The following is a 17,074-nucleotide window of genomic DNA, read 5'->3' on the forward strand; positions in this document are numbered from 1 at the left end:
CCTTGAGTTGTGACCTTGACCTTGAACCGACAAGGCTGACTCATGGGTTCTGCACATCGTCTTGATGAGGTGATCATTTGATCCAAGTTTGATGAAAATCCTTCAAGGGGTTTAGGAGATATGGAGCGGACACGAATGTGTTACGGACGGAAGGACAGACGGAAGGACGGACGGAAGGACGGACGCAGACCATTCCTATAATCCCTCCGCCACGGCGGGGGATTAAAATGAAACCGGTGTAATTGGACAACAGACAAATGATGACATGATGCTAAAACATGAACATAATGGTAAATGTGTTATCGAACTGTCCGCCATTAGTGTCAGAACTTTTTAGTTTAAGGTACTGTTAGATAGCACCAGCAGTGCACACGTGTACAGAGTCTTCAGGCGCCATAATAAAACATGAGCAATTTTACATGTTCCGTCGTCATTTGAACATAGCAAGAAATCGGATGCATTCGTAGTAGACCAGCTTCTGTAGGAGGGGACGATGACAAGCTTTCTCAAAGACATTTCTAAAGTCTAGAAGAATAGCGTCTACTTGTTGTTGATTTTCATGACACCTTTAAGTCATTGATGGTAAGCACAGTGTTGAACATTTTTTTCGACAACCAAGTATAGCTTAATTCAATAAATACCTAAAAATCCTCGATCTTAGTGCTGTTTTTTCTGATATATCCTGCTAAAAAAACTGTAGAACTATAATAGCAATAGTATGGATATTTTCAATCAATACTGGATATAGAACTAAATCTCATTACATCTCTTGATAACCAAAAGAGTTCTTGTTTATTACTTCTACTTTTTAGTGCTTCCAGAAAATGAGAACAACACAGACATCGACCTAGACTGTACAAATAAATAAATATGTTTGTCACCTGATTTCTACAATCAACAGTAAACTTAAATGTATTGTATTTTCACTTATACGTGATAAATCGTATATGTATGTTGAAGATAATATTTCACCTGTAATAATTAAGTTATCTGTATCAATACTTCCGTGTTAGAATTATCGTGTTTTTAATTGTTGTGTACAATTATCATTAAACAAAATACCAATGTCCATTTTGATATGTAAACATTGCTGATGAGATACTGTGTCAGATAATTTAAGGTCTCACTTTTACTTATTTTATTGCAATAGATTAACGCACTAGTGAAAATGCGCATATATTCACACAGACTTACGAATGCAAGCAAAAGTGAAGGTTCTATGAGACTTTAAGTTTCCAGAGATTACCTACAACAAAGAGGTAAATGTTACGTTTTAAATTAAATTTATAGGGACATCATATGATCACTTAGCTTCTCATTTCCCGCGCACTTAGTTTCTCATTTCTCGTGCAATTTATTAAATATGAATTGTACGTACTTGTGTATATAAAGTTATGGTGTTTAAACTCAATGATTTTCGAAGAACTTGCACTCGTGCGTACATTTCTATAAATAAAAAGCTGGTCTTGTTTTACCTTAGTCCCTCAGTAAAGTATATTTACACATCTTCAAACTTTTTTTTTTCTTTCAGAAAATGGCAGTTCCTGGATTAACAACAGCTCTGTATTTGTTTGCGATAATGTCAATGGCCACGGTGGTTGTTATTTTAGCTCATTTCTTCTCAGCGAAGAACGAGATCTCGTTCGCCGTTGTCTACATTTGGAAAACAACGGTTCTCGTCTTTGCATTAATTTCAATGATATGGCTTACAATATTAAGAAAAAACACAAATCATCTCAAGGAAGTACCTGATCAAAGTCGCCGCAGCGCCAGTAAGATAACACGTGATGGAATTCTACTTTTATGCGGAACCGGAAGTGGAGTTTTGCCGCTATATGAGGCATGGCAGGATTTCCCATGTACGAGTTCTAAAATAGAACTCACATTTTATATATCGAAATTCATTTCATTAGTACTGTCGGGTATCTTTTTTCTTCTAGAGTTAGTTTTCCTTGCTTGCTTCAGAAAATACAGGTGTAATAGCGGCCGTGCCAGAGTACTTGTATCAGTTATATTTTCTGCAAATGTATGTATGCTCACAAACTTTATCCTTAATATCATTCGTGCTTCAAACACCAATACCAAGCAACTAAATTTGGGAAACAGGGCAGAAGATTATACGGAAGTGTTGGTGTTTTCCTACTGTGAAAATAAGACGGAACATCTTGACAACACCACTACCGTGGCGGAACAACTGTACAAATACACAAACACTTTCGTTCTCGAATTCGGACTGTTCGCTTTAGGTATTCTAGGACCAGTGTGGAACGTCATCGCTCAGACACCCGACAGAAACATAAATCGTGCCGGCAGCAATGATGACGTTTCAAGCGTTGGAAATCCAAGCTACTACGACGACGACGATGATAACGCATTGATAACACACAATGGCATACTAGTAGATAACGCACAATCTTGGAGATTTAGAATGGTAAAGGCACTGAAAAAGACCCTGATTTTCGTGTCAAAGCATTCGTTTATATTCACCTTGTTACTCGTTTTACCAGTTCTAGGCTTCCACGTCTATTCTGACGTTCACAACTTGGTGAACAAAAATTCTGACATCGTTTTAGAAAAATTTATAAAGAACGAAACATTTGAGCAGGGAAACTATTACGTACAGACTGGCTATAATTACATCGTTAGCATTATACCTTTTATAGGATATTTGATAGCAAGGGGCAGCGATATTTCTTCCTGGTGTCTTAATTCCGACAACGTTCTTCTAGTTGCAAGTGGCTGTGGCCATTTACTGCTGGTGCTATTCGAGACCGCCGACAGCATCGCGGGCTTCCTTTCCAGTACTGATCAAAGTGAAATTGCAACGGAAATTATGTATTTTGTGAAAATTCTTTTCCATTACATAGGCATTTACTTTCAAATAATGATTATCACGAAGGCTCGTGCGATTGCCAAGGACCAAAGCAAACGACAAAGAAACAAGCGTCTTTTTATCAATGGTATAATCATATTCCTAGGTGTGTGTAACATGGAGCGTTGGCTAGCGGACAGTTTTTTGCCTCCAATAAATTTAAGTTATGTAAATGATATACAAAATGAAGACACGTTGGGTGTCAAAAACTGGTGGTTTATTACGGAATTTTTGTTTCCGGTTGTGGCCTTTTATAGACTTCTGTCAGCGTTATTGTGTTTTGAAGTGAGAGATCTTTTTCATGAAGCTGGTATTTGAATGTTCATACCGATTTTACGTCACAATCAAAATCGCATTAAACATATATGTACCAAAACATGCCTTGTGAAAAATAAAGTGCTGTGTCAGTGCGTGAACTTTAGCTTTCCTAATGCCGTGCTAAAGAAGTGTACATGATGACGATGGTGCATTTAAAATGAAACAGTTTTATCGGAGATCATATTTAACACAAAACCAAATAGGTAAAAAAAACGAAATGGTTTATACGCGATATTTATTGCATATTTTTTGTATAAAAACACGGAATGGTTTATAGTTATAGACGATTTTTTATTGTACATATTTTGTAATGGTCAGAATGGAAAAACATCTTTTTTCAGTTGATCAGTACAAGACTTCATATTCATTAGTTCTTTGATAAATACGAGGGTTAAAACCGTGAGGCATAATGCCAATGGAGTCATAAATTGTGAATAATGAAAAAGACAACACAACAAGAATACTTAAATATGTGTAATTTATGGTCTTAAAATATCATAAAGACATTTATCAAATTTGTATTTTTCTCAGCATTAAAGGATTATAAATACTTCTCTCTCCAATCACTTGCATTCCTCTTAAACTACACAAAGGAGATAATTTGTCAAAAAGAAATATGTGTTTTTGAATTTTCAAACCCATTCTTTTATAGATACTACAGTATCATTTCTGAAAATACCGTTTTCAGTACTCGTATGGAGTACCAGACCTCTCTAGAAAGCCCATATATGAGTAGTCTAGATATCCAGTAACCCGTGCAGTAGAATTCGTGTCTAGAGGCCCGGCTACTAGTCCCATGGCCATAGCCTGACTGCATGATTATGTTTAAAAATACAGCAAACATTGCATAACATATTTTTTTAGCCTCTAAAACAGTACATTTTCATCTGATGGCTGTTGGGAGCTAGGGGCAATGAAAATGTTAATACTGAAACACCTTGTAAAGTCCTTGACTTCCAAGAAGAAGACGAAGAATAAACGATGTACTATTATATGTCTTTATTCTTTCTTGATGACACATCAGATAATACTTGAATGTCCACTGAGACAATGATAGGTGATCATAGGTAATACTGGACGGCCACAGTTATATCGGATGCTCACAGAGAGTAAAAGACTGCAAAGAAAACAAAAAAGATCCTGCCGGTCATGATCAACCTCCCTACCAACTTTCATGATCCTAGACAAAAGCGTACTCGAGTTATCATCCAGAAACCGTTCAACTGGTCTGGGTCCTTGTGTTCTTGACCTTTGACCTCAAAGTTGAACCTGACCTGTATTTTAAGATGTAACACCTGTGTAACAAAATTTATTCTGCTAGGCCCAAGCATTCTCAAGTTATCGTCCAGAAAGTGTTCCGTGGCACTGTGACCGTGAGCTTTGACCTACTAACCTCAAAGTCGAACTTGACCTGTTTTTTTTTTTATAATATTACACATATTTACTAAAATATATGATTTATGCATTACTACAGTCTAAATAGTTTTTTTTCTATTCTTAGCTCTAGCAACCCCTAAAAGGGGCAAAGTGCGACCATACAATGATGCTACAAACCAAGTTTAATGAAGATCCATCATGCGTTCCATGATAATAAGTCGTTTAAAGGTATTTTTATTTTTAGCTCTGAAATTGGTCAAGTGCCCCAATTTGAATAAACTTGGAAGAGGGTCATATAATGATGCTACAGACCAAGTTTGATCAAGATTCATCAAGTGGTTAAGGGTAAGAAGTCACTTAAAGGTATTTATTTTCTTATCTTTTGCGCGGTGGTGGGGACCAAGTGCCCCTATTTGAACAAACTTGGGAGAGGACCATATAATGATGCTACAGACCAAGTCTGATGAAGATCCATCATGCAGTTCATGGTAAGAAGACATTTAAAGGTATTTCTATTTTTATCTTTAGCGGCCCCTAAAAGAGGCCAAGTGCCCCCATCTGAAAAGACTTGAGAGAGGCCCATATAATGATGCTACAGACCAAGTCTGATGACGATCAATCCAGGGTTAATGAGAAGAAGTAGTTTAAGGGTATTTCTGTTTTTAGCTCTAACTGCTCCTAAAAGGGGCAAATTACCCCCATTTGAACAAACTTGACAGAGGACCTCTTCAGGATGCTACAGACGAAATTTGGTGTTATTCTGACCTGGTAGTTTCAGAGGAGATGTTAAAGTAAAAATATGGACGCCGGACCATCCACCCCATACTAAAAGCTCAACCTGAGCCTTCAGTTCAGGTGATCTAAAAATATGACGGAACAAACAGGGACGTAAGCCAGTCTATCATAGCCACTGCCCGATCGTTCCATTTGTAAGGCGTTTAGCCATATTTCCATCAGTGTGCAGTGATATGGCTTTAGTTGCACTTTCTGGATCCCACTTATTCATAGGACATTTCTTGGCAGTGTGTTTGACCATATAATGATACTGAGATAAGCAACTTATTTGGTTGTTCCACTGCTGGAATCTGTTAGAGTACAAACCTGTTCCCCACAAGTAACTGCATTCTTCTCACCATTAGAGTCATGGAGAACGAATGATTTCAGACACAATACATCTTTTGTCAAATCGAGACCGGAACATTCAGCTCACTGGGGGATCAGTCACAACCCTCATGATCTGTAGATCTGCACTCTCCATGTAGAGCTAGAGGGGCATGCGGGATAAGCAACAATGTATATACGGAATCATTTTAACATGGCTTTGTCAGATAAGTATTGTATATTCTGCGATAAACAGTTCTTGACCAGAACTTTGAACTTTCGGCGAGCCAACCAGATGGCTTCCTGTTATAAAACATCTGACAGCGACTCGCAACCACATCTCCGAAAGCAAGTATTGGACACGATGCCTTAAAACATCATATTCGGAGCCAATCATGTACATTCAGTTACATTAAAGTGTGACAATAAGAGATCATTTGAACAATAAATGGAGACAATCGAAATACCATCGCCATCACACTGGCCAATATCTTAAAATATAATTACATGTAGGAAACATAAAAAGACTAATAGCTTTACGAGATACGTGAATTTGTTCTTTCCTGAAATCGCTGCAGAACTAGTATTTCTTATGATATCCTTAAACATTATTACAAGCAGAACAATGGCACCTGTGATGCAATAACTATGGAAAAACATCTTCTATGCAATTTACAGCCTAGATGAAATCTGACCAAAAAGATAAAAAACACTCATTGCTTTTTTTTCAAACATACTAAAGAAATTTTGTGATTCTTGCAAATGAATAGAGTAAATTAAATCTGTGAAAAGATCCTTTGGAAGCAGACTCAATTTAATGGTGTCTGGTTATGAGAGGTAACACAGGGTTTTCCAAAGAATCTATATACATGTATTAACAATTAAAACACAATGTTCCCGCAGCTTCATGCACAAATTCTGTTTAAAAATGCCTGTTATAATTCATTTATTTATTTGGGTTTTACAGCACACCAACACAGTATAGGTTATATGGCGCCAAACAGGACTACAAGTTTTGGTTTCACATCTCATTTATATTGAAATAAAAACATGAGGTATGGAATCAAAATTTGCATACCTGCTGGAATGACAGAGTTAGGGAAAAACCAAAAAGGATGATGTAAAGCTAATAATCTTTTTATGATATACACACCTAAACATACTGATATCATTACATATTATGATTATGATACTTGTTAAATTGGAAATATCTTTGTAAATGATCCTTTATCAAGACAACACCCAATGAAACAAAGTCACAAATAACTTCTTTCAAAACATTTATTGAATCAATACAAAAACAGATATTAAATTTGATAACAGCTTAAATATTTTCATTACTTGACGGAGACTAATACTATTACTATGTTTATAGAAATGAAGTATTAGTATATACTTGTAATGGAACAAGGTAACAGGTCTGATAAGACCTCCAAAAGACTTTCTTCCCTTGCGCTTCATAGAAAGCAATGCCTGTAAAAAAACAAAGAGAGGCATGATGACCCAATGTCACTCACCTCATTGTCTATGTGTGTTAAGTATGAAAAAAAAATAACTAAGGACATGACAGAATCCATAAGTATGACCTTTACCTTAAAGATCTGACCTTTAAAATATTGCTGGAAAGCCACCATATGGTTCATGATGAGGAGCTGTTTAAAAGATTTTCTATTTTGAGTTCTGTTGGCCCATTTAGGGTCCATGCACAACGAGTTGAACAAACTGGGAGGACCATGAGAGGATGCTACATTTTATAAGGGATCTTGCAAGGATGCTACAAACAAATTAGAAGAAAAAACATATGTTTAACTAGAAGAAGTTGTTTAATTTGTTTTTGTTTTTTTTAGGTCAAGTGGGTCCTTAATGAGGTTAATTAAATTTGAGAAAGAAATTACACTGATATCTCTATTTTTGGCTTTTGCAATCCTAACATGGGACCATGCACCAGCATTTGAACAAATATAAGAAACCTTCAAAGGATTCCAGTTTGCTGTATAAAGGATTTTGTGTTTTTAGATCTGGCTGAATAAAGCAGAGTTTTACAATGATGCTACAGACAATCTTTGGTAAAATCCCTCAAGTGGTTCATAAGAAAAAGAAATTTAAGATTTTTTTTTGTTTTTCTGCAAGGTGTCAAACAGAATAATTTGAATACATTTGAAAAAAGACCTTATGCTAATGCTTCTAACAATATTTGATGATGATCCATCATGTGCTTTGTTTGAAACTTTTTTCTGTATTTTTAGACCTGGCAGGTATTAAACTAGGCCAAGCAAAACCATCTGAATATACCTGAGAAAGGACCATTCAAGGATGCTTCTGACCAAGTTTGATGATAATCCATCATGTGGTTCGTGAGAATGCTTTTTTTCTGTTTAACTCTAGTGACCCCCATAACAGGAAACAAGAGTGCCATGAAGACGCTGTATCACTCACCTGTCCTATTGACCTAAAGATCATCAAGATTAACATTCTGACCTAGTTTCCTTTAGATATAGTCATAAATGTAACCTCTAAAGTGTTAAATAGCTTTTCCTTTGTTTTTGACCCGGTGACTAGTTTTTGACCTGACATGACCCAGATTCAAACATGACCTAAAGATCATCAAGATTAACATTCTGACTAAGTTTCATGAAGATACAGTCCAAAATGTGGCCACTAGAGTGTTAACAAGCTTTTCCTTTGTTTTGACCTAGTGACCTAGTTTTTGACCCCACCTGACCCAGATTTGAGTTTGACCTATAGATCATCAAGACTAACATTCTGACCAAGTTTCATTAAGATATGGTCATAAATGTAGCCTCTAGTGTGTAAACTAGATTTTCCTTTGATTAGACCCAGTGACCTAGTTTCTGATCCTATATGACCCACATTCAAACTGGACCTTGAGATCATCAAGATTACCAAGTTTCATTATGATACAGTCATAAATCTGGCCTCTATAGTGTTAACAAGCTTTTCCTTTGATTTGACCTGGTGACCCAGTTTTTAACCCCAGATGAGGCAATATCGAACTTCTCCAAGATTTTATTAAGGGTAACATTCTAACCGAGTTTCATTAGGTCTGGGCCAAAACCTCTAGAGTGTTCACAGTCAAATTGTTGACGACCTATGACTGACGGAAGGCAGACACAGGGCGATCACAAAAGCTCACCTTTGAGCACTTCATGCTCAGGTAACCTAACAAGTGGGTCATAATGACCCTGGATCGCTCACCTGGGTTTATATTAGCTACATGTTTCAAATGTGAAACTGATGATTTTCAGAAATATTTTGGAAGATTTTCCGACCTACAATCAAGTAACCCCTGGGGTGGGGCCAATTTTACCCCGAGAGTCATGATTTGAACAAAGTTTGTAGAAGTCTACTAGGCAATGTAACATATCAAATATCTAAGATCTAAGCCTTCTGGTTTATTTTTAACAAATTTATGAAGATTTCCCTCTGTACAATCAAGTAACCCCTGGGCCCCCCGAGTCAATTTGACCCTGGGGGTTTCAAGATTTGAACAACTTTTGTAGAGGTCCACTAGGCAATGCTACATGTCAAATATCTAAGATCTAGGCCTTCTGGTTTATATTTTAGAAAATTTTGAAGATTTTTTCTACATACAATCAAGTTACCCTATGGGGTGGGGTCAATCTGACCCTGGGGAGGGTCATGATTTGAACAAATTTTGTAGAAGTCCACTAGGCAATGCTACATGTCAAACATCTAAGCTCTAGGGCTTCTGGTTTTTGAGAAGAAGATTTTTAAAGTTTTTCCTTTTGGTAGCCAGTGCAACAAGAGTTCTGCATGGAATTCAATTCTTTGAACAATTTTTGTAGAGCTTCCCCCAAGGAACATTCCTCTGAAGTTTGGATGAAATTGTCCAAGCGGTTTATGAGGAGATGTTGTTTAAAGAATAGTTGACGGATGACGGACGCTGGACGGTGAGAGATCAAAATATTTCACCCTGAGCCTTTGGTTCTGTTGAGCTAAAAATGAAACCATTTGAATCAATTTAAGAGGACCATACAAGGATGCTAAAGATCAAATTTGTTGGAAGACCCATATAAAGTAGTAGTTTAAAGGTTTTTCTATATTTAACTCTAGGGGCCCTTAAAAGGGTCGAGTAGAATCATTATAACATAGCTGAATTTTAGCCCAATTTAAACAGGATGCCAGTGTCTACTGTTCCAGGAAACAAAAGTAACACTGTGCTGAAGTTTGATACCAGCTTTTAAACAACTTGTCACACTTATCAGCTAATCACAGACATATCTCAATATAATCTTGTTTAAAGAAAACCAATTTAAGCTAAGTTTCCTGTTGTAGTTCAGTAATGGTACCACTTTCCTGCCATTCATTAACTCCAGATATCTGTATCACATTTATTCCATCTTTTGATTCATTTTGGTCTTGTAGAGTGACCTCCCTTGTTATCTCTTCCCCTTCTGGCAGATGGAATGTAACTGTATGAGTTGTCACCCCTTCTTTTAAATTTGTCTCTATAGAAGTTTGAATTTCACCTCTCTCCACACCTGCAACTAAACCCTCTGAATCTATAACGTCTTTCCCATTCTGAGGATTCTGGGAAATAGCAGTGAGAGCAGAATAAACGAGCTGAGCTGCTGCAACGTCATTGGGTGCTAGACCTTCATTTGCAAATTCTTCAACAGTAACGTTTTCACCATTCTCATTCATTTGTAGATGGAAATGGCTTACTTGCCCTTCATCTAGAATGAGAGATGGAGTGTGCAGAACAGGCTGGGTACCAGATGTTTCTATCACTTCCTGTAAATCTGAATTCTGGGTAACATGTGACTGTAACACTTCCTGAACATTTGAATTATGGGGAACATGTGTCTGTAATACTTGTAATATATTACGGTTCTCAGCAGGAATACTGGTATACACTGTAGGTAAATTTGAACCTATAATCATGGTTCCCGGTCGCTTTGCTTGTGGAAATTTAGACAGATCTAATTGAACTTCTTTTACATTTGGCTCAGTTTTTATCAATCCATTCTTATGGTCCATCTGATGATTTTCAAACTGCTGCTTATTTACAGTTTTGTATAAACACCATTCACAGCAATATATACCTCCCATCCCAGGATGTTTATTTTTCACATGCACTTTGAGAGAAATTGCCTGTATACTGGCATATGGACAATGTGGACATCTGTAAGGCTTTTGTCCTGTGTGTCGCATTTTGTGTCTTCGTAAAGAATTGTGGTCTCCACAACAGTAAGAACATTGATCACACCTGAAATATAAACATATACATGTGAATAACAAGCAAATACACAATGTACAAAAAACAAGAGGACCATGAAGGCCCTGTATCGCTCACCTGACCTATTTGACCTAAAGATCATCAAGATTAACATACTGACCAAGTTTCATTAAGATTTGGTCATAAATGTGGCCTCTAAAGTGTAAAATAGCTATTCCTTTGATTTGACCCTCTGACCTAGTTTTTGACCCCACATGACCCAGATTCAAACTTGACCTAAAGATCACCAAAATTAACATTCTGACTAAGTTTCATGAAGATACAGTTATAAATGTGGCCTCTTAAGTGTTAACAAGCTTTTCCTTTAATTTGACCTAGTGACATAGTTTTTGACCCCACCTGACCCAGATCTAAACTTGACCTATTGATAATCAAGCTTAACATTCTGACCAAGTTTCATTAAGATACGGCCATAAATGTGGCCTCTACAGTGTAAACAAGCTTTTCCTTTGATTTGACCCTGTGACCTAGTTTTTAACCCCACATGACCCAGATTCGAACCTGATCTAAAGGTCATCAAGATTAACATTCTGACTAAGTTTCATGAAGATACAGTCATAAATGTGGCCTCTAGAGTGTTAAGCTTTTCCTTTGAAATGACCTAGTGACCTAGTTTTTGATCTCACCTGACCCAGATTTAAACTTGACCTATAGATCATCAAGATTAACATTCTGACCAAGATTCATGAAGATACAGTCATAAATGTGGCCTCTACAGTGTTAACAAGCTTTTCCTTTGATTTGACCTGGTGACCTACTTTTTGACCCCAGATGACCCAATACCAAACTAGACCAACACTTTATTGAGGGTAACATTCTGACCAAGTTTTATCAAGATTGGGCCCAAATTGTGACCTCTACAGTGTTAACAAGCTTTTCCTTTGATTTGACCTGGTGACCTACTTTTTGACCCCAGATAACCCAATATCGAACTCGTCCAAGATATTATTGAGAATAACATTCTGACCAAGTTTCATTAAGATTGGGCCAAAATCGTGACCTCTAGAGTGTTAACAAGCTTTTCCTTTGATCTGACCTGGTGACCTAGTTTTTGACCCCAGATGACCCAATATCGAACTCGTCCAAGATATTATTGAGAATAACATTCTGACCAAGTTTCATTAAGATTGGGTCAAAATTGTGACCTCTAGAGTGTTAACAGTCTAACTGTTGACGACGACGCCGACGACGGACACAGGGCGATCATAGCACTTTGTGCTTAGGTGAGCTAAAAACTACCATTTTTTTTAAACTCTCAGTAGACTTTTTTTGTTGTTCTATGCAATATGCACACACATTTAGTGTATATTATGCATAATATAGGGTTAGTATCACCATGGTTACAAAATATATACATTTAAGATATTCTCTGCTCAAATGCTCGAATCCTGTATACACCATTGTCTGTAATATATCACAGATGCACCAGATCTGTTTTTGGTCACAGCCTTATTAAACAGAGTATTCATTTTCTGTATATCCCATAATTCAAAGGTGTATCAGTGTTTCTGTCTGTTAATCCCATAATTCAAAAGTGTATCAGAGTTTCTGTCTGTTAATCCCATAATTCAAAGGTGTATCAGTTTTTCTGTCTGTTAATACCATAATTCAAAGGTATATCAGTGTTTCTGTCTGTTAATACCATAATTCAAAAGTGTATCAGTGTTTCTGTCTGTTAATACCATAATTCAAAGGTGTATCAGTGTTTCTGTCTGTTAATCCCATAATTCAAAGGTGTATCAGTGTTTCTGTCTGTTAATCCCGTAATTCAAAGGTGTATCAGTGTTTCTGTCTGTTAATCCCATAATTCAAAAGTGTATCAGTGTTTCTGTCTGTTAATCCCATAATTCAAAGGTGTATCAGTGTTTCTGTCTGTTAATCTCATTGTTAATCCCATAATTCAAAAGTGTATCAGAGTTTCTGTCTGTTAATACCATAATTCAAAAGTGTATCAGTGTTTCTGTCTGTTAATCCCATAATTCAAAAGTGTAATCAGTGTTTCTGTCTGTTAATCCCATAATTCAAAGGTGTATCAGTGTTTCTGTCTGTTAATCCCATAATTCAAAAGTGTATCAGAGTTTCTGTCTGTTAATCCCATAATTCAAAAGTGTAATCAGTGTTTCTGTCTGTTAATACCATAATTCAGAAGTGTATCAGTGTTTCTGACTGTTAATCCTATAATTCAAAAGTGTATCAGTGTTTCTGTCTGTTAATCCCATAATTCAAAAGTGTATCACTATATATTATCAGTGTTTCTGTCTGTTAATCCCATTGTTAATCCCATAATTCAAAAGTGTATCAGTGTTTCTGTCTGCTAATCCCATTGTTAATACCATAATTCAAAAGTGTATCAGTGTTTCTGTCTGTTAATCCCATAATTCAAAAGTGTATCAGTGTTTCTGTCTGTTAATCCCATAATTCAAAAGTGTATCAGTGTTTCTGTCTGTTAATCCCATTGTTAATACCATAATTCAAAAGTGTAATCAGTGTTTCTGTCTGTTAATCCCATAATTCAAAAGTGTATCAGTGTTTCTGTCTGTTAATCCCATTGTTAATCCCATAATTCAAAAGTGTAATCAGTGTTTCTGTCTGTTAATCCCATAATTCAAAGGTGTATCAGTTTTTCTGTCTGTTAATCCCACAATTCAAAGGTGTATCAGTTTTTCTGTCTGTTAATACCATAATTCATAAGTGTATCAGTTTTTCTGTCTGTTAATACCATAATTCAAAGGTGTATCAGTGTTTCTGTCTGTTAATACCATAATTCAAAGGTATATCAGTGTTTCTGTCTGTTAATCCCATAATTCAAAAGTGTATCAGTGTTTCTGTCTGTTAATTCCATAATTCAAAAGTGTATCAGTGTTTCTGTCTGTTAATCCCATAATTCAAAGGTGTATCAGTGTTTCTGTCTGTTAATCCAATAATTCAAAAGTGTATCAGAGTTTCTGTCTGTTAAGACATCACACTGAACAAACTATAAAACAAGAAGGCCAAGATGGCCATAAGTCGATCACCTGAGAAACACATCATAAAAGTGTAAACATGTTTTCCAGATGACCCATATATGAACTTGGCCTAGACTGCATCAAGGCAATCATTCTGAATAAATTTTAGAAATATCCAGTGTAAAATGCAGCCCATATTGCTTAAACAAGGTTTTTCTTTAATTTGACTCGTCTGACATAGCTTTTGACCCCAGATGACCCACATTCAAACTCGACCTTGATTTCATCCAAACAAACATTCTGATCAAAGTTCATGAAGATGTGGTGTAAAATACAGCCCTTATTGCATACACAATGTTTTATCTTTGATTTGATCTAGTGACCTAGTTTTTGACTAAAGATGATCCAAATTCAAATCTGACCTAGATTTCATCAAGGCAATCATTCTGACAAACATTCATGAAGATCAATTGAAAAATACAGCCTCTATCGCATACACAAAGTTCTTTGATTTGAACTAAGTGTTTTTTTTTTTACTCCAGATGACCCATTTTCAAACTTGACCTACATTTCATCAAAGTAATCATTCTGACAAAATTTCATGAAGATAGTTGAAAAATACAGCCTATATTGCATACAAAAAGTTTTTCTTTGATTTGACCTAAGGACCTAGTTTTTGATCCCAGATGACCCATATTCACAATCCTCCTGGATTTCATCAAGGCAATCATTCTGACTAAATTTTATGAATATCCAGTGTAAAATGCAGCCCCTATTGCATACACAAGGTTTTCTCTGATTTGATCAGGTGACCTAGTTTTTGACCCCAGATGACCCACATTAAAACTTGACCTAGATTTCATCCAGACAAACATTGTGATCAAATTTCATGAAGATCTGGTATTAAATGCAGCCCTTATTGCATACACAAGCTTAAATTTCTATTTTCTAATTTTTTTACCTATACAAGCCTATTTTAAACTTGGGACCCCCAGGTTGGGCCTCTTTTCATCTCAGGGGCATTATCTGAACACCATTAGATGATGTCACATACCAAATATCAAAGGCCTCAGCCCTATGGTTTTGGACAAGAAGATTTTCAAAGTTTTTTCCTTCGCAAGTCTACATAAACTACGTGAACCCTAGGGCAGGGCAATCGTTGACCCTAGGGGGATAATTTGAACGAACTTGGCACCATTACATGATGGTACATACCAAATATCAAAGCCCTAGGCCCTGTGGTTGTGAACAAAAAGATTTTCAAGTTTTTCCCTGTATTTGTCTATATAAACCATGTGACCCTTGGGACCAGGCCATGTTTGACCCTAGGGGGATAATTTGAACAATCTTGGTAGAGGACCACTATATGATGCTACAAAACAAAAATCAAAGTCCTTGGCCCTGTGGTTTTGGACAAGAAGATTTTTAAAGTTTTTCCATTCATTTACATTCGCTATGGAAACCAGAGTTCTGTACAGAATTCAATTTTTTAAACAATCTTTAAAGAAGACCATTCAAGGAACATCCCTGTGAAGTGTCAACAAAACTGGCCTGATAGTTTAGGAGGAAATGTTGTATAAGGGAAAGTGTGGACTGACAGTACTTTAATTTCATTGTTTTCATTTTATCTAAGTTGGCGATCACCATTTTGTTTTTCAATAAATTCTGAAGGAAGGTGTTCAGTAGATTGATCTTTAATGGAGTTATAAACAAGGATTGCCTTATTAGCTCACCTGAGCTAAAAGCTCAGGGTGAGCTATTGTGATCGCTCGTCGTTAGTCTGTCCATTGTCAGTCTGTCAGTCGACCGTCTGACCAGCGATCACAATAGATCCCAGGCCTTAAACTTTAAGACAAGAAGATCTTTTTTTTTTCCCTATATATGTCGATGTTAAACTTGGGACAGGGCCTCTTTTCACCCTAGAACCATGATTGGAACCATTTTGGTAGAGAAACAAGAAAGGAAACATACTAAATAGCAAAAGCCTAGGCCCTTGCAGTTTCAAGCAAGAAGATTTTAAAAGTGCTTTTCCTATACAAGAGCTGTCCGTAAGACAGCCAAGCTCGACTATTTGAAATATTGTCCCAGAAGCAGGAAAATATTACCCAAAATGTTAAATATCAAACGAGTTTTAAGTTCAAAAGGAGACATAATTTAACCAAAATACATATCAGAGTTATGGGACATGCTGCTATCATGTAGTTTTATAACCCCTAAGACACATGTGAAGCTTCAACTCAATATCTGCATTAGTTTTGGAGATAGTAACTTGCATGTAAAACCTTAACCAGAATTTTCTAAGTCCAAAAGGGGGCATAATTCAGCCAAAATATATGTCAGCGTTATGGGACTTGGCCCAGTGAAGTTGGTAATTGACCTAGAAAAAGAAAAAATAAGTTTCAAATGTATATGCCTTTTAGTAATAGCTGCATGTACTTGCATGCAAAACTTTAACTAGAATTTTCTAAGTCCAAAAGGGGGCATAATTTGGCCAAAATGAAGGTCAGAGTTATGGAACTTGACCCAGTAGGGTTGGTAATTGACCTAGAAAAAGAAACAAGAGCTGTCTGATGACAGCGCGCTCGACTATTCGAAGAATTGATTGAAGAATGGGGTCAAAATATTTCCACGGATATTCAGACAAAAGAAATAAATAGATTAGACAAACAATGTTCCTATATTACTTTGATTTCGATAAGTCTTGCACTAAATGGCAAGATATGAGACAATTTCAAAGTCCAAAAAGGGCCATATTAAATTCAGTCAAAATAGTTATGTACTCTTGCCTACAGATGGAAATCATAATGATAAACAAGTGTTCAAAGTTTAAAAGCCATATGTAAAATAGTTTTGACAAAACATGGACTTGTATGAAAACAGAACCAATTTCAAAGTCCAAAAAGGGCCATAATTCAGCCAAAATAGATGACAGAGTTATTTTCTCTTTCCTACAGATAGAGACTATTATACTAAACAAGTGATAAAAGTTTCAAAGCCATATGTCAAACACTTTACAAACAAGAGGACCATGGTGGTCCTGAATCGCTCACCTCTTCCCACATGATCCAGTTGATAATCATTCAGACCAACTTTCATACAGATCCCATGAAAAATATGGCCTCTAGAGAGGTCACAACATTTTTTCATTATTTGACCTACTGACCTACTTTTTGAAGGCAC

General features: G+C 36.4%; 2 protein-coding genes across 2 annotated transcripts in view; one reads left to right on the forward strand and one right to left on the reverse strand.

Moving 5' to 3' along the window:
- Positions 1–1,121: 1,121 nt before the first annotated feature.
- LOC123550038 (uncharacterized) lies at positions 1,122–3,766 on the forward strand. Its single transcript, XM_045338477.2, has 2 exons — positions 1,122–1,259; positions 1,532–3,766. The coding sequence occupies exon 2, from the start codon at positions 1,535–1,537 to the stop codon at positions 3,188–3,190; it is 1,656 nt and encodes a 551-aa protein (XP_045194412.2). The 5' UTR covers positions 1,122–1,259; positions 1,532–1,534; the 3' UTR covers positions 3,191–3,766.
- A 3,165-nt stretch (positions 3,767–6,931) lies between these two features.
- Positions 6,932–17,074, reverse strand: part of LOC123550398 (uncharacterized) — a 71,564-nt gene continuing 61,421 nt past the window's right edge. The window contains exon 13 of the mRNA XM_053546858.1: positions 6,932–10,919. Within this exon, the coding sequence (XP_053402833.1) occupies positions 9,968–10,919 (952 nt within the window). The 3' untranslated portion in view covers positions 6,932–9,967. The remainder of the gene's footprint in view (positions 10,920–17,074) is intronic.

This window comes from Mercenaria mercenaria, chromosome 6, assembly GCF_021730395.1.
Source record: "Mercenaria mercenaria strain notata chromosome 6, MADL_Memer_1, whole genome shotgun sequence".
Taxonomy (NCBI): Eukaryota; Metazoa; Mollusca; class Bivalvia; order Venerida; family Veneridae; genus Mercenaria; species Mercenaria mercenaria.

Excerpts from the sequence above, each read along its gene's own strand:
- LOC123550038 (XM_045338477.2), top strand. The coding sequence starts at position 1,535 with ATGGCAGTTCCTGGATTAACAACAGCTCTGTATTTGTTTGCGATAATG.